Raw genomic sequence first — 26,427 nt, 5'->3', positions numbered from 1 at the left:
ATTACGAAAGTTTTACTCACGCTAATTGCCTTCAGAATCGTCGATTCCAAATCATCTCCAAATTAAATATTGAAGAACGTTGAAAACACTTCATAATTTGATTGATTTAACATAGGTCGAACGTCATGTTCTATTAGTTTGCTCACAAACGAACTATTTGGCGAATACGACAGAAATACATCGAAATGAAATTTGTGTTCATTGTTTGTCCAATTCTTACTTAATGAGCTCTTCAATATAAAAATCTCATAACGGTAATACAAACCAACCATACCGATTAAGAACGTTAAGCATAGAAATATCCCTGTTCCAATCATCGCCCACTTCGTTGCCATCACAGCGTTTTCATTACTACAGTTTAAAATGTCGGCAGTGACATGAAACGCGTCATACACACCTTTTCCCGTTTAACAAAACAATAGATTCTCCCGCCCTTTGCTGCGAATCCATTCACCGATCCAAAGGTTTCCACAATTACATTTCACCATACTCTTTCCGAAGTTCATTTTGTTGGGATCCAGGGAATAAAATTCGATCGGTATTTCTGTTAACTCATGTGTGGAAAATTGTATTTCAATATCTTTGTTCAACCCGCCAAGAAAGGAAGCATGTATTTCGACGACTGGTGTATTTACAAACGACAGCTTAGTTATCCTGCTTAGGTAGTCTGTGGGTTTTGCTAATGTCATGCTCCCGTTTTCAACGTTGAGCTCAATTTTTGCGTTTTTCCAATATCCGCATGGAACAAACGCCGGCATTTCTTTAAGATTGGAACAATTCACAACAACGGCGCCTAGTAACTGGTTATCAGTACATGTGCAAACAGGACGGACTTGACAACTTTCAGTAACGCAGTTTGGATCTGATGGATGTGGACATTCTTCAAGGTTGCATGTAAATTGGTTATAGTCTCCACTTTGTATTAATTCTACCAATAGTTTGCCCTTAAGATTGGCAGGTTCCTTACAAAAGCTCATACTATTTTTTAGATCATAACGAACAATAAACCAATCCTTCGCACTTTTCAAAAAGGGGGTAAATGAACAATCACAGTTATAACCAGAGTGTTGAGTATAAACGTGGTCATGAAACATTTTTCCTAAATACTTATAATCGGATACGCCCGCTGCTGTGTAATTGATAAGTGACATTCCTGATGCATTATCAAAACCCCATTTGCCTGGTCCATAAACAGTACTTTCGTTAAAGACATAGTTGGCATTGGATACTGAAGAGATTGCGCTATTCGTGAAATCTATTATACAGTAGGTTCCGATTCGGTGCAGGTCGCTTTAATGTATACTTTCAAATTTAATACTTGAAAGGTCAACCCTTAAACTATTACCATGTTTTATACTAAGTGTTTTTGGCTCTAATGTCAAAATGGGGTTTCCATGGTGATCCAAAATACGCAGATAGCTCATGTCGTTAAACGTTGTGTTGGGCATGTGCTTGATTCTGTTATTTCTCATATTTAAATAATCTAAATTATGCATGCAAGCTAAAGCGCCAATTTCACTCAAACCGTTTTTCGACATATCTATATGTATTAATTTGTTTGAGTGTGTACATATATTTTCAGGAATAAACAAAAGCCTTCCTTTAGTGTGTTGCAATCGAAATAACACAGTGGCGCTAATATTTGTACGGTTGTCCTTGCAGATCACCACACTTTGTGTTGGTTTTCTCAATTCTATCTCACAATTTGAAAACGTAACACCACATTTTATCGACTTGTTCTTTGCCGCAATGTCCCAACATGTCATGGAGTGGCATGCACAACACTCATCATAATCAATAACTGGCATAGGTTTTTGACAGATGTCGTTGCAGTACAGATAGCCGCGCATCTCACCTGCAATTAGATAAAATTGTGGTAAGTGATCGGAACTTTATTTTCCCGAAACTGTAAATAACTATGAAGGCGAGATTACCAGTACGATCATAAAGCCCAACAGCAAAACAGAGATCGTTTGTGAACTTTTCTCTACTGAAAAAAAGTATCGTTGACCTACATGTACAACAGGGCCCGAGCTCCTTGATATATCTTACATTCACGGAGAGGGATGACACTTTATAGAAAACTGTTTGTAAGTTTAATATGCAGGAGAAACAAGCGCTATTCGAAGTAAGTTCAACTGTTACGAAACAATCTAATACGACAGGTGTGCGTACAGCTGTAACTGAGACTTGTTACGGGTCACGTACCCAAAGCAAGTGAGGCTAGCTTAAAACCTCGATCGCAAATCCGATCCCATACTTCTCTGAACCACATATGTTTAATTAAAAGACCTAACTGACTCAATCTGTAAAACCCTTTGGATGACGCAGTGCATATACGGATGCAGTTAACAAACATCAAAGGCGTCGTAAACAAAAAAGCACAACCACTCGAAAGTACTCTAAATCTTACATTCCATTAAATGGAATGGCTTAGACATCGGTAAAGAAGGAAGAGGAAAATGCACGTCAAATAATATTGAACTACTATGACAGCTATGAGCTGTGCCAATATATTTGTGATACTATTAATTGCGTGCATAATCAAATAATATCGAAACTACTTACTATTAAATATTTTCCGGCTCCTTTCAATTTTTTGTAAAAGGATCATAAACGAGCGAGAATTAGAATTATAGAGGGTTTCATTTAAACATAATGATAATGGCTTCACGCAAACCATTTCAGTTTGACGAACAAAAGTTTCAACTACTTAGCATAATTTTCATGTTTTATTCTTTTCGTTCGCAAAGCATTTCATGTGCAACGGATTACATGATGATACACACGATTCAAGTCGATGCAAGGTGTCTATATTGATAAATACTCAATATGTTAATGCTATAACATGGTCATACGCTAAAACATATCCAATTTAAATTCAAATTAAGTTAACAATTTTTTTCCTTATTTCATAATTAAATTTAAATTGGCCGCTTCTGCAACATTTAAGGCTTTTTAGTTCAACACAAATCGTCTATGTGCATCTTCGAATTTGCATCATGTCGGCATTTTAACTTGGTATAAAAGTGAGATATCAAATCAAGGTTTAAATCTGCGAGGAACTTTCTGTTATACCATTTCATGATGCCATGTAATTATATCGCTTACAATACATCTGAACGCGCCTTATGTTATTTACAATTGACAACATATTCGAATAAATATGACTGCTTCCAAGAATAGCTCAGGATGACATTCGCGCTTTTATTACTTAACTGAGAATAGTCGATGCGTATGATGAAAGCAATATTCCGAAAATTCGAAAAGTAATTTAGATGTTATATATAACTTTATTGCGAATAATAATACACAGCAAATATGTCATTTTGACAGATTTTGAAGGTATCGTTGTTGCTTCACTACTGCTTACAATAGGGCACATCAAATACGTGTCTTTGTGAAGCTAACAAGGATATGAATACTTTATAAAATGTGTGTTGTTAACGAAACAAACGGTTATGACGTGACCAGTCAAGTTCGGCATATAAGCTAAATGTGCTCTTATTTAATAGGTCTTAAACAGTTCTAGATTGATCATACCCCCTATTTAATAATACTTATTTGGTTAAGGTAGACGTTTAAAAAGCGTTTGAACATGTGTCGGAAAGCTTTACATTTTGTTCCAGCTATGACGGGTAGGGCATGAGATTGTTCCGTATGCGCCATACAGCCTCATTTGCATTTTTAATCTTCCCAAAAACTATCAAATGCATGACTAGTTTGATAGCTGTGAACGTCCAAACAGGCATTCATCTTTTTGAAATGATTTGAAATTAAGGCTGACCTTGTCGTTAGTTTTTTTAAATTTATCAGTTTTCCATGTTTTTTTGCAATTGTTTTTAAGGTTAAAAACTAATTTACCAAAAACAGTTATCAAGACACTAAACCACAAGAACAGCAATACTTTATTCGGTATTGACTTACAACACACAGCGAAGACACAACTACGTTCTTTTTGTTTCAGCATTCTATCCATTGTAGATTTATGACAACCAGATCTTTATTAAAAATGATACGGCTTCGTCCAGTCTGTGCCTTAAAGAAGGGTCGTTCGCGAAACATTTGTCATTGTGTCCGGTTGCTTGATATCAATGCACATACTCACTTTCATAGATCGATGAAGTTTTGCTTGTTATCATATTTTTGGCAGAACAACATTTAATATTAAAGTGTTTCTGCAGTCATTAACAAGGTCAAGTTATATCACAACTGTAACATACCCTTTTAAATAAATTTAATCTAACTATTTTAATCAATATTGAACTTGGAAAAGTACTGACACCCTGATGGCCAATAACAAAATGTATTTACACTACAAAAAAGGGGATATGACATATGCTGTTTTAGACTCACCTGTCGCAACTTTCAGTTTGGTCAAAGGGAGATAACTTACTACTCTTGACACAATTATTTGAAATTTTACTTGGTAACATAATCACCATATTAAATAATTATAATCTTATGGAATGAGCGTATGCATTATGTTAAACAAAAATAGTTAGGATGCACAGTGACAATTACCAATAGCTAATGTTGTCGGAATGACATTTTAAGGACGCCGATTATTTGCAATAATGGACAAAGTATCTGCAAATAGGACAAAGAATACCAGTTCCATTTTACTAAATATCTATTCAATATTGTTAAAATAGTTTTGTTTACAATTGACAGCATATTCGAAAAAATATGACTGCCTCCGAAAATAGCTCAAGGCGAAATCCCCGCTTTTATTTCTGAGCATATGACGATAGTAAAGACGTGTGATGTAAGCAAAATAATGGAAACGCCGATTAAAGTGTTCACATCGAATCTAAACGTTTTTGTAGTTGAAGAAACCCATCATTCATATTATAGTGATCGGATAACTTATTTGTCGATCCGTCATTTGACACGATTTAGTACATTTTTGTTGACACATAAAGTATACAAGAGACACTAGTTTAGTGTTTTAAAAATGTGCGACGGAACATTAAATCTTCATGTGGCCTTACAAAAACGAATAAAACATATTTTGATAAAAAACAGTCACAATAGTTGAAAACAGTCAGAAAATTTTCAAATTGTTAAGAATGAAAATGTATTTAGTTTCGGTCAAAATTACGATCAACAAATAACGTCTTGTTCACACTTAAGTTGAACTGTATAGGATGGAGATTCATATGACATTTCTGCATATTATGTGTGCGACAACCTAGTGACCAATCGAATTATTAAACAAGTTGTTAAAAAGTTAACAAATTTCACTATACAGTTGTAAAACAGCACATAGTTGCATAATTCAATCATTTAAGCGACAAACCAAATAAGACAAACAGAAATAATGATTTTTTTTAATTGATACGTCTAGTAATTTTTCAGAATACACGTATGCCCATGTAAGTAATACCACACAAATAATAACATTACCTATTTTTAAATGCCGGTGATTTTAACAATGAAATATATATGAAATTTAAACTTAAAGTACTATAATGTCATATATTGACATCAAATTCACAATGTTCATCTGTGGTTTTCACTATTTGGTCATTTATTGGTAGAAGATGTGTACCTCTATATTATTTTCGCTATCGGAGTGTAGCAGTTGGTGTCTACATGAACAGGACCAAATTAAGTGTTTTTTTAATCGAATCAAGTGATATGTACAGTGAGATGTGTGATATTTAAGTTACACATAATGCGCACCATCTTGTGTTTTAGAAGTAAATTTAAGATATACAGTAAGTAATAGCAGCGTTGTTGAGATATGTAAAACAAAATGTGCATCCCTCCCGACTGATCTACTGATAACGGGCAGTGTAAATGGGAGGGTAATGTACAATGCATTCAAGGCTTGAATACAAAATGTAAATGCGCTACATAAATATACCTGTACAAAAAGTACAGTTCATACTAGCATTACAGTCGCAATGAAGCATAGGGTTTGAAACCGCATTATGATTCAATCAAATTAAACGAACACTCAACAGTGTCCAAGTTCAAACAAGTAATTACTTTTTTAATAATCAGAAAATTCGTTAAAACCAAATGTATGTAAAGCAATAATAATTATCCCTGGTTATCTTGAACAAATTCTGACTTAAAAAAAAATGAAATGAAAGCATAATCCACTCTGCTTCTTTTGCGCAGGACTTTGTTGTTTTTTGTAACCTTAGATCTTTCTCTGAATAAAGTTCACATGTGATCATTTGGTAAAAAGAATTGGTGTTGCGATAATTATGTGGTCAACTTTAAAGGAACCTGCTGTTAGTGCGAAATACTGACAGCTATAATGGTTCACATATTTAAACAAAGATTAGTGAATACCAAATGAGAAAAATATCACTAGAAAAATCGAAATATGCATGAAGAGCTATTTGGCTGGTGTACAGTTGTTAACTATTAATCAGTTTAAATAAATTAAAGACGACGTTTTTGTCAAGCAAAACAATGTAATAATGAAGTGTATTTAGTTATGATTGTTTTATTTCTAACGACGATTCAATACCCTAAAGTATCAAAAAGTAAAGTACATATGTGTCTGAAGTGTAAAACCCCAATTATAATATTTCCAAGATAAGTCAAGTGTGGATCATTCCTTATTTATGTAACATTATTTCCCAAAATGAAATGATCTCAATATTGTCGATAAGAGTCTTCCTAGGCGGAATTTAGGATATATTATGAACGAAATGTTATGTTCCGAACTACATGCTTTTAAAAAAATAAGTTTTTTTCAACTTAATAAAGACCCCAACTTCCATATACGCGTTAGATAAGCCAAATTCCGGGTTTTTTGAAAGCAAACTGATGCATTACGAACGTGACGCCTTTGGTTTTTTTATGGTTACTTTACATTTGAGTGATTTTGTCATGAAAATGTTTTGATCTTATTTAAGTTTTTTTGTATAAACGTTTCATTATATTAGTATTAATTTATAATTCATTATTCAATTAATGAAACCGATGTTACTTCTTTTCTAAATTAATACATCTTTCAGACACCGATTTTTTCAGATCGAGAATGATTTTCTCATATATATATATTTTTTTTTTCTGTGTACTATCGAATGATTATAATTGTACACACGATAAATGGTATTGTGGGCAGCATTGTATGCCACGGATATATTTTGTAACGCAGCCTGGTAATGCTAAACAACATCTATAGACAGTAAAAGCCGAGAATAATTGTATATCAATAACGACTGTAACTATTTTCTCATCTCCGTCATTGAATCTTAAACACCTGTATGGTATTCGATTCGCCATGATTGACGTTTATCAAATGCCGCCATGTTTCGACAGCAATTCTTAACATTATACCAAAACCAGTATACCAACAGTCCATCATCAAACAAACCGTTTTGCTTCATGTTGTGAATTAGAATTCTTATGTTGAATGCGCATGACAAAAAATCGAATGAAAACACGTTTTTAAATATAATTATTATTTAATTTACAATTTAACATAAAATAAAAACATTAAAGACCAATACACGTTAAGAGACATTATTAAAATGATTGAATATAACTGTGTTTAATGTTGACAAGTATTAGTGTATACTTCAAGTAAACATTTAATCTAGTTTTGCGCGAAAAGTTTTGTTTGCAAAACATATCAAGCTTTCATTTGCAAATTATAGCTCAATCAAGTTTCGTTAGACACATGAATCAACACATATAATTTTTCGGTTTAAGAAAGTTTAAGAAATAACACGATACACAACTCGCGCGAATATTTCTGCAAAGTTAAGCTTTTGGAAACCAGGTTAGAAGTAAAGATTTATAGAATTACGTAAACAATAATGAATAATGCTGCAAAGAACTGAATAACAAACGTAAGAATGCCATGACATTTGGCTATAAAAAACAAATCATACTACCAATTGTTATTTTTCTCAATTAGTATCATTCAAAACCCAGAAATGTATTCGAAAATGAAATCTATTATTTGCTCTAAATCGAGAATACAACAGTTATTCGTCGATTTTACATCTTTAATATTTCGTTTAGCAGATTATTTCACCAAGAAAGATATTATGTATAATATCTATTTTATGCAAAAATACCGCTAAGGTACATTTCAGTTTTTTTTACATCAGACAAATACTGTATACCCCTAATTTATTTTTATATTTTTACTATAACAAAAGACGTGATCAAAACAAAACGTTACATGTAGATAAGGTATGTTTTTCACAGAACCAACTTATTTCAAAGCGATTACAGCAAGTAGTTGCTAGCATTAACTTGATCATATCAAAACGTTTTATAAGCAATCACATCTGGGCTACTTATATGTATAAGGCACATTTGATTTTTTATACTGCAATGCTCAGATTTCATTCATTTTACGACATTCACGTGTGTGATTATCATTCACAGATCAGATATTTCGGATGGTGCATATAATTGACTAAATTGAAACAAACAAATCAACATATAACCAGAGGCTTACTGGTGAGCTAAGTGTAAGGGTTAATTGTTTTGTGTCGTTTACATCTGACCTTACCCATAAATAAATGTATCTGTTTTGGGTATACTACACTTAATGACATAAATAAAAATGTGTTGCAAGTTATTTTTCAATCCTTTAGTACATGGAATATAGGTCAATAAAGCCGTATGTTTGCGACCAGTTTTCGACGTTTGACACTGATGTGTGACCTACGTCTTAACAATGGTGTGTGTGTGTTACATATTGTCTAATATAGGTAACAATTTGTGCATCCGCTAAATAATAAAATCATTCTCTTAAAAATTCCCTTTTGTGGTGGGAGCAGGTTATACTGTCAGCTCAGGGTTTAATTGGTAACTAGTTGTAGTTTATGATATTGCTAGCACTTTTATTTGTGTTAATTATATAACTGAGTTTCATCAAAATCTTACTCTGACAAATCAAATAATATTCACAATATTGGTAAAGTATTGAATATACTTATTTGTTTCATACGATGTTAAGTGATTGAACGTGTACAATACTTCGTCACAACTGGAGCATCGGAAATCGCAAGATATCACGATTTCTTTTGACCTCGTTCAAAAGCACGGGTTTATGAGTCTCAGTATTCTGTATTAAGTGATAAAGGTGTAGTAAGTGTAAACTATTGTATTTCTTTGATGTTTTAACAAAAAGCCTGGTATTAAAGACGTTGTCAAGTAGCATGTAAATGGGTTTAGATCTTGCAAACTTAAGTAGAGACGAACGTTTGAAAGGTATTGAAACTTCAATAAAATTATGTGATTATTATAATTACTTTTTGTGCATTCATGTGATTATTATAATAATTTTTTTTTATATAAAGCCAACTGGTCGATTGACATAAATTGAAAACCAATTTCGGGTAATGGTTATTTCATAAGTTTCTGTAGTTTCATTTTTCCTATTTATTCAAGTATGAGTTTTATTGTCTAGTAAATGCGCTATTTGTTCCAAGTCAATCCTATCAGACTACAATCGTATCTCCGTTTGTTAAGTATTGTTCGTAGTGAACTTGCATATTATTTTAAGGATCTTATAACAACTGTTGTTTATTCCCTGAGTACTTCAGGAGAGTACAAATGGTCTTATTGATGAAGATTTATCACACAACAAAGTATCAGAAGTGTACGCAATTAAATGTTTGACACATTTATACACGCTGAACCTCGGTTTTAACCACATAATTCACTTTTCAAGAACACAACTCTACACGAAATGAATTATTTGCGAGTACTCCGTCTAGATGGAAACAATTTGGCTAATCTTGATGCCAATACTCTGAACATCAGACACGGAAACATTCTTTTTGTTGATGTATCATATAATCACTTCGAAACCTTGGATATAACCAACCTTCATCGGCCGGGATTTTTCTGCGCCTTCAATCTATCGAATGTGAATATTAAATAAATAACGAACGTCGCGCATTTTAAATTTGATGAAAACAAGACATATTGGCCAGGGGACAATTTCGTATATAATACGGCTATTCATTCTAGAACTATGCCGCCACTGGTCTAACTGATATGAAAAAAATAGGAAAACTAATTTAAGGGGCTGTACTTTTCAAGAATTCGTTTTTTTCGTATGATTGCGCCTTAGTTCCTTATATCATGGAATTAAGGGGCTGGATGTTAAACTGTTTAAATCTTGTTGATTATCCACTAGTGTATAATGAGCAATTAAGATTCAGAAACAGATCTTTAGATGATGTAATTATAAATGAAGACTAAAACGACCTTGCTTGTGAGTTATCTTACTGCTCTTTCCCCCTGACAAGAATTATCATTCCGAAAGCTGTTCTCAACGTACTGAATGTGAATCTAGATGAGTTGCCTGATATTTTACCGGTTGGTCATTGGAGCAACCAGAATATTGAACTAAAGATAAATGGAACAAACATAAGAAATATTGATAGCCGTTTATACCTTGACAGGGCGGTGTCATTACGCATTGGTAGATGTTCCGATATTACACCGACAGCGTTGCAAACCATGCCTAACGATATACAACTAAATATCAACAGCCAACAAAAAGCACTCCTTTTTATTTTATTTTTAATGAATCCATAGCAGATACAGTTAGGGAAAAAAACGTAATCTGCACATGTAAAAATCTTTGGATAGGGACGTGGATTCGAGCAAAAGGCAAACGCGGGCAATTTCTTTGTAGAACTACTAATGGAGTAATTTGTGCATATTATGTAGATTATATACTCTTTTATTGCACATGTCATAATAATAGCCAACTTTGGTCTATTGTAGGAGTGGTAACAGTAACAATTGTTTTGACCTTTGTGAGTGCGCTCTATTGGTGTTTGGTAAGGTACGAAGTGCTTATTTTGAAAAGGAAGTATTTACCGTGTCAAGAAAGAAGACAACAGCTTTACAGGCAACGTATTTATTTCATTCTTTTAAGCTATTCCGCATTTTTTTTAAATTTATGGTGCGTTTTTTGCGACCAATGCTTATAACAGCAAGCTTGTTTGTTTTCGATTCTTTTCACGTCATTGAACTCGATGAGGAGGATATCGGTGTCCAGCTGACAAAGGCAGTTAGTAAGTGCAATTATTATCTCATAATTGTATGTGAAGATTATTAAAGCGATGAGAAAACCTGTCGTGAATTTAACACAATATGGAAACCTTTTGAACACATATCACACCGACCTGTCATAAATGTTAACTTCAACTCTGCGGTCAGTTTGGAGATATCAGATAGACGTATGCGTGCGTTCCTTTGACTTAAACAGGATCACAATTTCAAGGACACAAACACGCAATTTATCGACGAGCTGAATGCTAGATTATGTGCGCCTTTTGCGTCTGCACATATGGCGTAGCGATTGCTTAAGGAATACCTGATACACGGCAAAGAATACTGCACCATTCAGACAGCCCTTGTGATGACCCAGACTGGAAATTTACTGTTTCAATAAATGCAATACATTATAAGTTAATATGAGTGACGCATATTTTAAGTCATACTGTTAAAATGATCCTATAGAAGTGAATTGTATATACATTAAGTGTATATCTCATGCAGTTAATATTCGTATTAAGCTTCCAGATCTAAAAGCAAAAACTACAAAATGGCTTGAAATTGTGGCAGTGCATTATATTGCTTTCCTCTTTTAATGACCATTTTTTATAATTCGACAAGTTATAAAAATGCGTAATCATTAAGAGCCGAAATGCAAGTAATTATGAACATTTTTATTGTATTTGTATCATGATTTTATGACTAAACCCAGAACTAAGCTGTGTTATGGCTTACTATAAAATAGCAGAGCACATTAAACATAAGCTGTTTTAACACATCATTTCGTAGTACCACCTACAACAACTAATTGTACACACTAAATCAACATCAGGAAAATAAGCAACTAGTAAATATGGCGAATGAAACACACTTCTACAATAGCCGCTCATTTTAAAAAATACTTCTCATTCACATAGACAACATAGTTGTTATTTCGACAAGATAATTAATCGTATGTAGTCAAGCTTTTATGTTAATCGGACCAAGCGTTTTATTCGTTATCTCTGTATCTATGTGTGTGTCTTTAGCATGGAATACTATATTGTTTTTATATTATCTTGGGTTAACGTGTATGCCTGCAAATTATCAATCAATTCAACTGTTGTGTAGGAAAAAGGAATAAGCATCGTCTTCTGATTTAACAGCTAAAACCAGAAACACAATCGATACATCATAGTAACGAGTCATTTTTTACGATTAACTATATTTATGGATCCTTGATAAAATTAACTACAAACATATCGCCACATTCCGGTTAAATGCCGTAAATGACGGACAAAAAGGGTCTCTCTTGTTGGTTCATACAAAGTAACAAAGTTGCACGGGTGTTATGTTTCTATTTCTCTGCCTTCTTATTCTTGATATATCGTGATACATTTCAACACCGTTATTTCGAACACCGATAATCCGAAGTCACCGTTATTTCGAAGTATTTTTCGGGTCCCGATATATGTATTTATTATCGGTGTTTGATTGAATAAAATTGTTTGACAGGTTTTGAAGGTGCGCGTGTTCAATGATGCGGAAATCAAGATTTCCTCGTGCATAGATTTGTAGGTTTGTTCATTCGACAGGCAAGCAGGGTAGAGCGTTGACGTGCTTTAAATCGTTTAATTATTTTATTTGTTAATGCTATGTTTTGTTTAAAGGCTAATATTATGCTTTATGTGTTTCAGTGAGTGTTAAGAGAGTAGAAGGATGACTTAAGATAGAACGGGGCATTGGTTCCGGACATTAACGAGTATACTTGTTATACTCCATTTTTCACAGTTCTATGTATAATGACACTTATTTGCCATTCATACTTTATGGCAATGTTGTTTTTTTTGGAACCAGTGTTTGTGCGTGTGTTTTCAAGAAATAAATTACCCTGCTTGTCATGACACCTAAAGAAATGTGTTTGTTTTTATAATAAATGGTTAGATGATAAATAATTTATGTTTGGCATAAAATGAAATGGAATATAAAACTTAATGGTTCTTCTTTGTTTAATGTAAAATTTCATTGTTAATCCGAACTTCGTTAAACCGAAGAAATCGTTAATTTGAAGTGATTCAGTCGGTCCCAACACTATAATTCGCACCTTATTAACAATCTTTAATCCCAAGTCAAAACTGCAAATTACTGAGCGTAATTTCACACCTTTGTCGTGGCTCGTCAAAAGCCGATAATTACACCTTTGTCGTCTGCGCGAACGCCGGTGTTCAGAGAGACATCGCGTATTAGTTAAAAAAATGTTAATTAATTTCCGGAAATGTATTAATATGTATGTATGTCTGATAATTTGTGCTATTCATTATATTTTATATGTTCTGTAATAAGACAAAAATAAAAACAAGAAAAATATTCGTTTTATTCCGCCGTTTGTTACAAGTGGAAATCTTTTGCTATCTGACTAGTTTACGCTTTTGAGTAAGCGTGTAACCGAACCATGTGAATTACACAACGTTTCATTTATATGGCCCTTGATGTTGGAAATTGAAAATTTTACATCATATTTTGCCCCGTTCTTTTTCTGTCGATAAATTACCCTGCTTGTCATGACACCTAAACAAATGTGTTTGTTTTTATTATAAATGGTTAGATGATAAATAATTTATGTTTGGCATAAAATGAAATATTTGACAGAAGACTTCTTTGATTTTGTAAAAAATGAAACGTTGTGGAATTCACATGGTTTGGTTGTAACAGTTGAACTTACTTCGCATTGCGCTCGTTTCTCCTGCATATTAAACTGACAAACGGTTTTGTATTAAACGCCATCCTTCTCCCTACTTTTAATATCTATATCGATGAGCTCGAGGCCTGATGTAAATGTAAATCAAAGAAATATCAAACCTCTCGGTCTTGCAGTTTTAGATGTGATGTATTAGTGCTAATTTTGACCCAAGGGTTATGATTTGAATACAACGTTGTAGAGGACCACATTCTACCAACTATTTTCAATGTTTTTATTAAGTCAATTAAAATCATGTGAAACCTTGGGAAATCTTCCATTTCGATCTGAGGAGTACGATTTGAACAAACATAGAAGAGTATCAATAGATTATGTTCAGCACTTAATTTTGATATAATACAGTGGTGGTTTTAGAGAAGAAGATGTTTGGAGCTTTCCTTTAAAAATCTATTTAGAGCCCCTGTCGCCAATTATTGAACGTTTCTGAACGATTGTTGTCAATATTACGAACATAACATTAACCCCAAATATCGCGAAATACTTAATCAGAACATTGCATACCCATACATGACAACATGAACGATATCAAACATTTGAAGATGCTGCAAACGTAAAAAAAGGAAAAAGCAAAGCTTGTTATATACTACAAGGGTACCTCATACAATCACCAGCCAACTTCATCAAAAGACTGAACATAAAAACCGGTCACAACCCCTCCGCAAATGCATACAGAAAGCATATAAACAACACTGCCGACAAGCTCGACTTTGACCTTGAATAGTTAATAATGCTTTTATCTGACGTCAGCGATCAACACTCTTTCACTGAAACAAGAATCGTTGATCTACATGTACAGCAAGCCCCGAGCGCATGGATATATATTACAAGCACAGAGAAGGATGTCACTTAATACAAAACCGTTTGTCAGTTTACTGTGCAGAGGAAGCAAGCGCCATAGACAGTAAATTCAGGTGTTACGAAACATTAGGCCACGACTTTTATATTTCTTGGTTTACAAAACCGCCGACCCTAATTTTTGGAAAATGGGAAAAAAAATAAAATCGGAAAATCGTCTTTTTTTTAAATATTTTATTCCCGACCGCACTGCAAAATGAGCGAAATGAGAAAAAAAACGATCCGGTTTGAGTACGGTTGCGAATAAAATCAAGTAAGTACAATCAACGATTGGTTCACATATATTGCAGAGATCGGGATATTTTTCAATGTGACACATTATGTATCAGTCCTTTTATAGGCACTTCTCAAAATTTATTTCGGGTAAAAATTACAGACAATAAGAAAATCAGCGTCAGTCAAATGTCGACCCCATCAAAATTTATTTCCGTGTCTGTGACGCAACTTTATTGTTTAACATGTTAATTATATTAAACAAACCCGATAGTATTTGATAATAAGTATAAATAATCCAATAAATCACTGCCATTATTTACGATATATGTGTTTAGGAATTTTGTAAACACGTCCGCCATAGTTTATAGGAACTGTACAGAAAGTTTGGAAATCGGAACAAATCGGTATATCTCGGAAAATCATTGATACATGTATTTGTCGTTTCAATGCTTAGGGCCGAGTAATTTCGGCAAATCGGAACTCAACTTGTGTAAAACACTAGCTCAATTAACCGTTAAACTCCGCCTCCGTTCTCTGCAAAAGATTCGAAAGCGGAGCTATGCACGTGCTTTTATTAAATTGGAGGATTGCAATTGAGAGACAAACACACGATTGGTTCGGCATGTTGATTGCTAGACAAAGGAAGCCAATTTTTTCGGCGCGAAATTTGTCGCTTTATTGCTTCCGACAGAAAGCGGCTTTCCTTTGATGACGTCAAACTGTCAATTCACACAGACTGCACATTTTCGGAAGACTTTAACTGACTCCTTGTTTACAATTCCAGTAAAAAAAACACTTGCTAACATTAAACTTTGGATTAAATTATCAAAATAAAGCAAAAGCGAAGTTGACAAATATGATTAAATTAATTCGCGTCAGTTCAAATAAGACGTTTTGCGTTGTAAATCAACGAGTTTTCATGACAACAACAACTTTGACAAACATTACCGCGACGACGCATGGATCGATCTACCTCGATTATTTTTTTTCATGTACGATCTCATAAGTCGAGTAAGAGCAAACACATACCGGGTAATTTGTGTATGAGTAGTTTATCTTATATAAGATTTATGCAACGGGCATCGCATTGCGTAATGGTGCGCATCCAATTATGGAAATGAAGCGCAGTTTTTCGTTTTAATGGGAGAAGAACGCATGTCATGTAATGGAGTGTTTAAAATTGCCTGATGTTACATAAGGTGCTGTTAGGACTCATTTCATTTGAAGATATAGATGTGTTTCATTGCATAATTTGATTTTTTGTCTCTGTGTTAAGGTTATAAAAGATATGTTGTCTTTGTTCTGATGTTATTAGTATTAACTTTTTTTTCCAATGATGTTTTTTTTTTCGACCGCCCGATGGACCATTTTCTAAATAATTTTTGTAAACCAATAAAAAAAAAGCCGTGGCCTTATAATACGACAGGTGTACGTACAACTATAACTGAGATGTGTTACGGGTTACGTACCCAGAGCAAGTGCAGCTAGATTAAAAACCTCGTTCGCGAACCCGGCCCACCCTTCTCTTAACCACATTTAACAACCTCACTGACTCAATTTATAGATTTCCCTGACTGGCGCAGTACATACGAATGGGGTTTAGAAACAACAACAGCGGCATGACAACAATACCACAACCATTCCAAAGCGCTCAATATCTTACATTCAATTAAATGGAATGACTTAGACATCGGTCAAGAAGGAAGAGGAAAGCTGCCTTCAAATAATATGAAACGAGCATGGCAGCAATGAACTGTGCCGATATATAGTTGTGATACGTTTAATTGCGTACATAACCAATAGGGCTGTCACGATTCACCGGTATATCGGTTTATCGCGGTGCATGTCGTGAAAAAAATCGCACCGCGGTACGGCGTTGCCGCACCGATTTTTTAATATTATTATATTAGCACAGATATAAATACATTACATAATTATTTTGATATAGATATCGTTTTGAAAACTGTAAAAGCGATTCAAAAGGACTAAATAAATAATCCGTTAATATCCAGGTCAAGCAAGCGCTTCCACTGGTAGATGTTTAACTTTCACGTTTAAAATACGGCGATGTATGGGTCCGTACCTTTTTTGGAGACAGATTTCCTTTGCAAATAAGTTCATAATTATCCAAAAGATGTTTACTCTATTTCTTATTCTCTTTCTTTAGTATATCGATCGTTCAAAGCATGGCACTTCCGAATCATGTGATCTTAAGATTATGAATAAGTCGAGGAAGAGTCAGAACGCTACGGATACGGATACTTCAATACTGGGCCTGCTGACTCCGCATTTTAAACATGCCCTTAAAGCGTTCGATTTACACAGATTGTAGTCACAGCTATTGTAAACAACATGGCGGACATTTTAGAAAAAGACGCGAATAACAATAACAATAACAATGACTACTTCTATCAAGTTTATTACAGTTTCTTTTACAGTTTCTAGTCATACTATGATACCAGTGTTTTCTGATTATTGAGTTTAATAAAGTTTGTAAAACTTGTTATTCTGCTGTTTTCTTCACAGATATATATTCTGTAAAATATCGCGGTACGTACCGCGATACAGTGTTGCCGTACCACGATATACCGCGGTACGCTAACGGCGTACCGTGACAGCCCTAATAACCAAGTATATCATTTATCAATCCACTTTTTAGAAACACGTTGTTTAAAATCATGGCTATATCAATTTACCTGGTCCGTTCCATTTAGTGTATCCAGTAATATTAACGTCAGTCCTTACGAAGCACCAAACGTGTGTAATGGAGATCACAATCGCCGTTAAAACAATCCATATCATATAAGTCATGATTGAACTCCCTGTATGAATTCTCGTGGCCAACCGAATGGAATATAGGAAAATTGCTTCAACGTAAAAGTTGGCGTTTTATTCGATACATCATCAATTTAAAAAAAAATCAATGTAAACAGGCGATTAATATTGAAACCTAAATTCTTCTTTGATTAACCATTCCTATGGATGTTTTGTGCTGATTGAATCTGAGCGAATGACAAATGGTTTAATTAGACGAGCTTTGTATGAATCGGTATCCACACAGTGATATTCAATCCTTATACTTGAACCTTGTATCGCGGCATTGCGTTCCCAATATTTGGTTTCATGATGACACGTTAATATTGATGCTTATGCACTGAATATCTTCAATGCCTATTACTGATACAATACTATTTTTGACAATAAGTTATTTTAGGGGAATTCTTAATAGTATGCTTCATTTGTTATTATCAAATCCAAACGATATGTTTCAAATGACCACCCTAGCTCAGGTCGATCAATGAACTTATCGTCAGTTACAAACTCTGACACTTGGTTTTGCAAATATTGTCATTCTTAATAAGGAATATTGGCATTCTAAATAATAATTTAATTTAATAGCGTTTACATCACCTATCTAATAGAATATAATTTGTGGGGACAGTTGTCTAGTGGTAAGATGCTAGGCTAGCGATCGAAAGGTCCCTGGTTCGAATCCCGCCCAGGCACTGGATTTTTCTGAGCAAAAGATTAATCCCACGCTTGCTCCTCTCCACCCAGGTGTATAAATGGGTACCTGTGAGGGAAATAAGGCAATATGCCGTGGCTGCCTGGCTGCCATATGTTATCGGAAGACTTAAATCCCAGTGATTGTGATTGTGAAGTCTGCTGAAGATTTATATCGAAGCAGACTATAAACCGCACCTTTAACCTTTTATACCATAGTTTTATTCTAAAAACAACAATGATTTTCATTCAATTTAAAGTGAATTTGAGATTTGTTTAAATTCATTATTATTAATAATAATAATAAAAACAATTTCCACAACTGAATGAATGGCCGAAACCAGCTCGTAAACGTTTGCTTAAAGAGTTCATATGAAACTAAATTGTTACAAAAACATAATTCCAATACTTGATTTCCCACGCAAATGCAATATGTATTTCGTTCTTCTTTAAGATAAGCCTTTATTTGTACATTAACGTCTTAATTATGTCGTTTAGAACAGTATTTTAATCATGTAGGCATAATTCAAATAATTGTTGGTGTTTCGTTACACACTATAATTTTGTTGATAATGCAAAACTACTATCATATGCACTTTTCTAACACTGTAACGTTAAACGAAACGAGCATGTGTATATTAAGATGAAAAGCTACTTTAAAGCCCCAGTTCGCGGAATATATCGTTGTGTTGCATATAACTCGTAAAGCGAGGATAAACTTTACATAAATTCATTGAAATATATTTCTATCGAGGCTGTCATCGAGAACCTGGTCAAAATCGGTTTTGAATCGATAACATTATAAATAAATGATCATTTATACATGCAATAGGCGAAAATCATTGCAGCGTCGCGAGTTATGCAAATTATATCTATATTTAGCTTTCGCTAAACATCATTAGCATATGGAAGATACATACATATATTTAGCAAAAACGTAGCGTTTCAACTCAATTTCCCTCTGTAACAGATGTATTTGCATTTGTTCTTACCTTCTCTTTGCTTAATTCGCCCGTATCCGCAATTTTTTTTGTTTAGGTTTGAATTCACTTGTCGCATCATGAATGATAATTAGGTCGTTTTCGTACTTTACCGTACTCGATCCCTAAAATAAAAATCGCTATATTGTTTGTTTTCAACCGATTTCAACCAGATTTTCAGTGATATCCTCAATAAAAACACGTTTTCTTACGATTCTGCACATATATATAGCTATGACCGGGGACTTTAAAGAAACGTATTCATTTTCATTGTGTTTCTCATCAATTTGTGGTTTCTACTTTGGCCAAAATCATACACATTACCTAATGCATACAGCCTTTCAGATACCTTTTTATTAGTCATTCAGTTCATTTAAAAACACACACCACTATTTAAGCAATGTTGAAGGGTTGTTAGATTTAAATAGGTATATATGGTAAAACTTACAATCTTGATTATATTAAAGGACTAGGTTCACGAAAGTGCCTATTTGGCCTTATATTTTCGAAAAAGTCAAATGCAATGAAATGCTTTATTTGACACTTTTTTATGTTGTCTAACATTCGTTTATACAATATATATAGAAACTTTTTGTGTTCGTCGTCTTTTCACCAATATGAACATGATTGATTTTTGTCAGTATGCCAAAAAAATCCGTTTTTTAGCAAAAATGCTATATGTTAAGGCTAAAACAAATGTGTTCCGCCAAATGCGACATCAAGATATTTCGTTCATTTTTCCTATAATGTTACTTCTTTAAGTGGGTTAAGTTTGAAGGTGTCGCAATTGGCGGAAAATATTTAAAACATTTGAACATTGTCACTGCTTATCGTGTTTTTAAATCCGCCGCTTCAGACGTAAACATGAATTATTACCAATTTAAATTTACACTAACCATTAGTATCAATGTTGTTCTTTTCCAAACAAAATTGAGTCTAATCGACACATGTTTATTTTGGTCACTGATTTTTGTTTCTGAGAATAACTATCCGAAATAATCGTTTTCACGGGAAACAACTCTACTAGTCCGTGACTAACAGAGTACTGTACTGACTACAGTTGACAGCGTTGTTAGCAACCGTTTAACTTTGCGTGATTTCTTGAATTTACCACGATGAGACAATGAGGTAAACAACTTTTTTCATACATGTTATTATAGTCGAATTATTAAAGCTCCTAAATATTTCAATCCATTAATCTATTTGTAAATAACATTGTTTTTTCTTGCGTTGCGTATCGTTGCAGACGACAGTTATACTAGACATGATAATTTCTGTGTTACGCTTAAATATATGCTGATTATTTTGCTTTAAAGTGATGAAAACGTATTAAATTAGTTTGAGAAATGTAAAATAACATGCTTAAAAGAAAGAATAACATATTTAAGGAGAATAATGACAGTCCTCTGTGTATAATTAACAAAAGAATTTATTCACAGTTTTGCAAAAAGGCAATTATGAAAAACATTAACATAGATCCAAACTAATGAATGAATCATACTCAAGCATTCAAAATAATAACAAAAGTACCAAATATGTTAAGAATTCGCTGTTCCTATAATAAACATGCATTACCCTCTTACATAGTACCATAGAAAGAACACAAATGATGCTTTTATGTTTACATCTAGTTCAAAATACCATATGGGTTAAGTTTGTCAACATGTTATTAGCATGCCCGGTGTGTTACCTTACAAATAACTTATAAATTGGCGTTTTATGACAAACAGATGTTGTCAATGATAATTCATACTCGCTTCCTAAATGCACAAGATATGTCAGCCGACGTCAAATACACCTTAAACCACTCCGTATCAGGCAATTTAACTCGTGTTTAAGTCAATGATCTTGACATCCGTCACCCAATTGGTCTGTCATATATATATAATATGGGCCGTGTCGCGGCAAAACCTGTATTCGTGACATCAGTTATGACGTTGGTAAATTCTCTGTAAAGTGACGTCAACATTTTATTTAATTTGCGCGATTTCGTCATCACTGCAACATGTGGATCTGTGTAGCTGTTTTGGACAGTTTTATATTTGTGTTAAATATGAAATGATGTGATATGGATAATGAAATAGAAGTAAGTAGTATATTTTATTATAATTGGCTATTTTGCAAAATTGGTTTGATCTAAATATTTAATGGAATATAGCGAACTAGACGTGTTTACAAATTAACCACCAGTTTAAACGTTGTTAAGATATTCAGTGAACGAAAATTTATTTACGGTATAACTTATCAGACTAAAAGTTTGTTATTTTTATTTGTACATGAATCGTTGTAAGAGTTTATCCCATTCTTTTATTGGAACCATAGGGTAACTACAATTTTTTTTTTCCAATATTAAACCCGATCGATTCTAATTTGTTGTGCCGATCCTGAAGGCTAAGCAGTTTTTATAATTCAAAGCAAAATAGTATTTGATATTTGTTAGTTTTTGTTTTCGATTTTTATTATAAACTCGACCATAGTCTCTAAATTATTATTTATCCAACTTCTTAATAGATTTAAATAGATTAATATGCAGGAAAGAATATTGCATAGAAGTTTAGAAGATTTTTGTCACTTATTATCCTTGTTTCGGTAGGAAATAGCTTGCATATCGCACATAGATCTACATTGTCTACTTTTATTTAATGAGTGCAAATACAAATTTCTGTAATTTCGCGTATAGAAACACGTATCGATTATTTAATGTTTGAATAATTGGCATAGACTATATACGTTTCCAGGAACTGGACAATTTATTGTCCGACCACTTTGGGCGAACTCCATCGGCATCTCAGGTGAGCTCAAATTCCGATGATGGGACTTATATAAATTCCCCAAATGATCATTCATTTAGTGAGGACGAAAACAGTTCAGCAGCAAATAGTGTTGATTGTAGAGCTAGAAATTTCATTCACCAACATGACATTGCATGTAACAACAGTGATGAGTATGAAAGTGATGTGGACGATACATACATTGTCAGTGGTGCATGCGCCAGTGGTGACATGGACGCTGACTATGCAACTGTCAGGCAGTTTCTCGAGATCGGATGTGGTTGCAAGAGTAAGTGTACTGTTAATTTTGAAATTGGCCAGGTATACCATCATATATTGAACATGAGAGAATTGACAAAGGAAGAGAAGGATATTATTGTCATGAGTAATCTTAAGTGTGGAAATGGCCTGACTACAAAACGAGGGAAGCCAAGGAAACGTTCGATGGTTTCATACAATGCATTCCAAAAGCCAGTTTGCAAGAAAACGTTTATGCTGGTTAATGACATTGGTAGATCAGCTTTAGAAAATCTTGTAGACCATTATAAGCAGAATGGTTCATTGCCAAGAAAGCATGGAAACGTAGGAAAGAAACCATCACAAGCCGTCATTTATTATGATGTAAAACGCGTGGTTGAATTTTTGCAAAATTATGCGGACACGTATGGTATCCCCCAACCAGCAGCTCCCAGAGGAAGCGACAATACTCCTCCAATTTATCTTGACAGTGGCAAAACAAAACTAACCATTCATAAAGAGTATATAGAAAGTTGTCGCGAGGCTGGGGTTAGATCTTTGCAGCGAACTGCTTTCTGTGAAATTTGGAAAAGCTGTCTGTGTCACATTAGAATAGCTTCGCCTAGGGATGATGTATGCGCAACATGTGAAGGCCATAGAAAGAACATTATGAAGGCAATTGAAGAGAGTGAAAAGTTAGAGGCTGCCGAAAACTTCAAACAACATGTGATAAATGCCCAAAAAGAAAGAGAACTTTATAATGACTGTGTAAAGCGTGCCAAGGAAACATGCATATTAAGTTCTGATAAAAGAACAAACCACTATACTTTTGATTTTAGTCAAAATGTATCCATTCCTCACTTCTCGCGGCAAATGGGGCCAATTTATTTCATGTCCCTTCGCAAAGTACAGATTTTCGGTGTACGGATAGATGGACTGCCTAAACAGCTCAATTTTTTGATTGATGAAAGTGAAACTATGGGCATAGATGGTACCCAAACACACGGACCCAATTCTGTCATCTCAATGCTGGATATGGTGCTAGACACCCACGGGCGTGGTGAATCGACATGCTCCATCCATGCGGATAATTGTCCAGGTATTATTTTGTAAAATTATCCAGTGGTAATCAATCATATGATTCATTTAGTTATATTTGAATAAATATTTCAAACATATGAGTAAATATTGAGTTCATAACAATTAAACATTATTTATATCTATGACTATATAGTATATGGTAATAATTGTTTGATTTTTCTTTTAAAGTAGGCGTAACAAAATGTGTAACGTTACCTTAATAACCAAGAAAAAAATATAGAAACGTTTTATTGTGTTTTTTTAGAATGTAAACATATGGTCTGCAATATTTTACAGGTCAGAACAAGAACCGCTACCTCATTGGCTATTTCACATGGCGTGTGATGACCGGCAGACATGACGTGATACAAAGTTGTCAGGCCATATCTCAGCGATGCTAACAAGGATGCTACTTGCCCATGCCCAGAAACATCACTATAGTTAGTTCGTCGCATCTATCGCATCTACGGCGAAATATTACACACATTATAATGTCAATATTTACAGGCGAATGACAAATAACTTGAAACTTATTCTTCAGTACTTTTTGAATATCCTTCAATGTCTGTTTGAATACATTGGTTTATTTATAACACATTTAAATAACACTTTTTCATATCAAATGAAATATTTGTATTCACTTCTGCTCGTTTCTATAGAATTCATGGCAAACGAAGAATTATGCATACAATATAAGCTGTACGATAAATAAATTGTGAACATGCTAAGAATAATTATAAAAATTATTAAAGATTACTCGACTCTTAATTTTTAGAAACAGCACTTTTGGGAAATAAAAATCTAACATTTCAACACAATGAAATTATTTATTATTTTTATTATTGGATATTGTTGGTTTATGTATTAATGGTGTAATTGATAATGTTTGTTTTGATGCGTGCATTCCTTTGAAAAACTAAATGATATGTTGTGAAAATATGTGAGATTAGTTTAGAAAAAAATGATTTAAACTGTATGGTTTGCTGGTCGATGTAGATATAAGTGGACTTTGTTGCTAAGCAACGTATGTTAGTTTACAGTTTAATATAAATCACAACTACTTTTAGAACAAATAGATACCTGATAATATATTTTTAACAAAATAAATGTGTTCTTAAATGTTATATCATGTCTTGTTTATAAGTGTGGATTTTGATGTAACATACATCTGAATGCGGTTTACTTTAAAACGTTGTTAACGTTGTTAACGTCAAAACACCTCTGCAGTGCTGTTACTAAAATAAAAATTTCTCTGTAAGTAATGGGGCTATATCTATAAATTTGGTATCATAATAACAAGCACAGAACAGTCTTTATCAATCCATAGAAAACAAAAAATGTCAAATTTTGTCACGAATACAGGTTTTGCCGCGACACGGCCCATATATATATATTGCCACCTGCATTGTATGAAACATACAGTATGGAATCTAACATGGGCCCGCATAGTCCATTAACTTGATTTGTTGTTTATTGGGCGTCCAGTGGATACTTTTTCATAAAATATAATTCACAGGCCCATAAGAAACAAATTCAGTATAGCACACGAGTCAAAACAGAACTTGTCACGCGTGTATGTATTAATCACATTGTTGTGTTTCCTTTTTTATTATATAATAACCGGATGAGGTTAAGTTTCGTTAATCTACTTACTTTCTGTTGAAAACTGATCACGAGTATCTAAAAAATTGTCTCTTCTTTTGTAGATGAAAAAGCTGCAGATAAATGATTTGTATTTTATAATTGTCAAGTTTATTTTTTGCAATTTGTTTTTTCAAATTCAATCGAGATTGAGCTACTGCTTCTATGAATAACTGTGACAACTGTTGACACTTAACTAGTCTATTATTAAAGTTATTTAAATGATATGGCAGTTATCTTCAGTGGAAATGTAAGTTTTCAAAACATTTAATTGTTAAGTGTGTTTTAGAGGAAATTTAATTAGGCTAGGCGTTCATTAAAAATGTACGAACGTGTGGACAGTGTGACATACTAAAGGGGGGGGGGGAGGTCCGAGATTTGTGAGAGTTTGTGACAGGGGAATGTGTTGGAAGGTTAATATTGTCAACAAATACTATAACCTACTTTATTGATGGCCCCATGTTCCTTGAAACGTTCTCTCTATATAATTGTTCTTTCCGCATGTTCGAAACATCTTCTGAAACTACTACTACTATGATGGTATTGAAGATACGTAGATGCAACTTGGTGTTTAGACCGCAGTTTATTTATTATCTAAGGCGTTTTATATATATTCGGCTGAATAATCTTAATGAATTGCTGGTCTAATTATTATATGACCATTTATTTCAAAAGGATTCAATAAGTAAACCAAATTGTTAAATATTCTCTGACGCAACGCGTTAGTATATCTTCGAAAAGGGATGAAATTACACACCTCCTATATTGGCTTTGGCTTTCAAATATGCAACTTGTGCTTTACACAGCTTAGCAAGGTTAGAAAGATTAAGCAGTATCCCACTGTTATACATGCTATTTTATGTGTCATTACTTATGCTAAGAAGTTAATACTAAATTTCAAATAATTAGCATGATTTGCATATTATCTTCTATTCGTTTGCTGATGCATTACATTTGCATCGGCATATATAATGACGTAAAAGACTTTAAGCTGTGAGTATGTACTGTAGATATGTTAATATTATTACATGGACCTACATGCAAACACATTCCCAATTTAAGTTAGAATTAAGGTTACAATGTTTGTTTTATTTCATATTTGAATTTCAATTAACAGATTCTTCCATATTTATGTCTTCTGAGTTCAACATGAATCGAAAATATGTCTTATAATATTTGCATCATGTCGGCATTTTAACTTGGTATTAAACAACGATATCAAATAAAAGTTTACATATGCAATCTTATTGATGTTATACCATTTCATAATGCCATGTTATGTATTCGCTTACAATACATCTAGGTGCGCCTTACATAATTCGAAAAGGAATTAAAGGGACTGTCAACCACGACGATGAAGAAAATAAAAGTTATAAAATACCGTATTTTTTACAATTAT

The 26,427-nt window shown here is 33.6% G+C and overlaps 1 protein-coding gene across 1 annotated transcript; it reads left to right on the top strand.

Annotated features, from left to right (window-relative positions):
- Nucleotides 1–22,208: 22,208 nt before the first annotated feature.
- LOC127879057 (uncharacterized) lies at nucleotides 22,209–24,759 on the top strand. Its single transcript, XM_052425645.1, has 2 exons — nucleotides 22,209–23,406; nucleotides 23,685–24,759. Exons 1-2 carry the CDS (start codon nucleotides 22,302–22,304, stop codon nucleotides 23,786–23,788), a joined length of 1,209 nt encoding a protein of 402 aa, XP_052281605.1. The 5' UTR covers nucleotides 22,209–22,301; the 3' UTR covers nucleotides 23,789–24,759.
- Nucleotides 24,760–26,427: the final 1,668 nt, after the last annotated feature.

This window comes from Dreissena polymorpha, chromosome 4 (genome assembly GCF_020536995.1).
Source record: "Dreissena polymorpha isolate Duluth1 chromosome 4, UMN_Dpol_1.0, whole genome shotgun sequence".
In the NCBI taxonomy this organism is placed as follows: domain Eukaryota; kingdom Metazoa; phylum Mollusca; class Bivalvia; order Myida; family Dreissenidae; genus Dreissena; species Dreissena polymorpha.
This window is presented reverse-complemented; position numbering and strand designations above follow the sequence as displayed.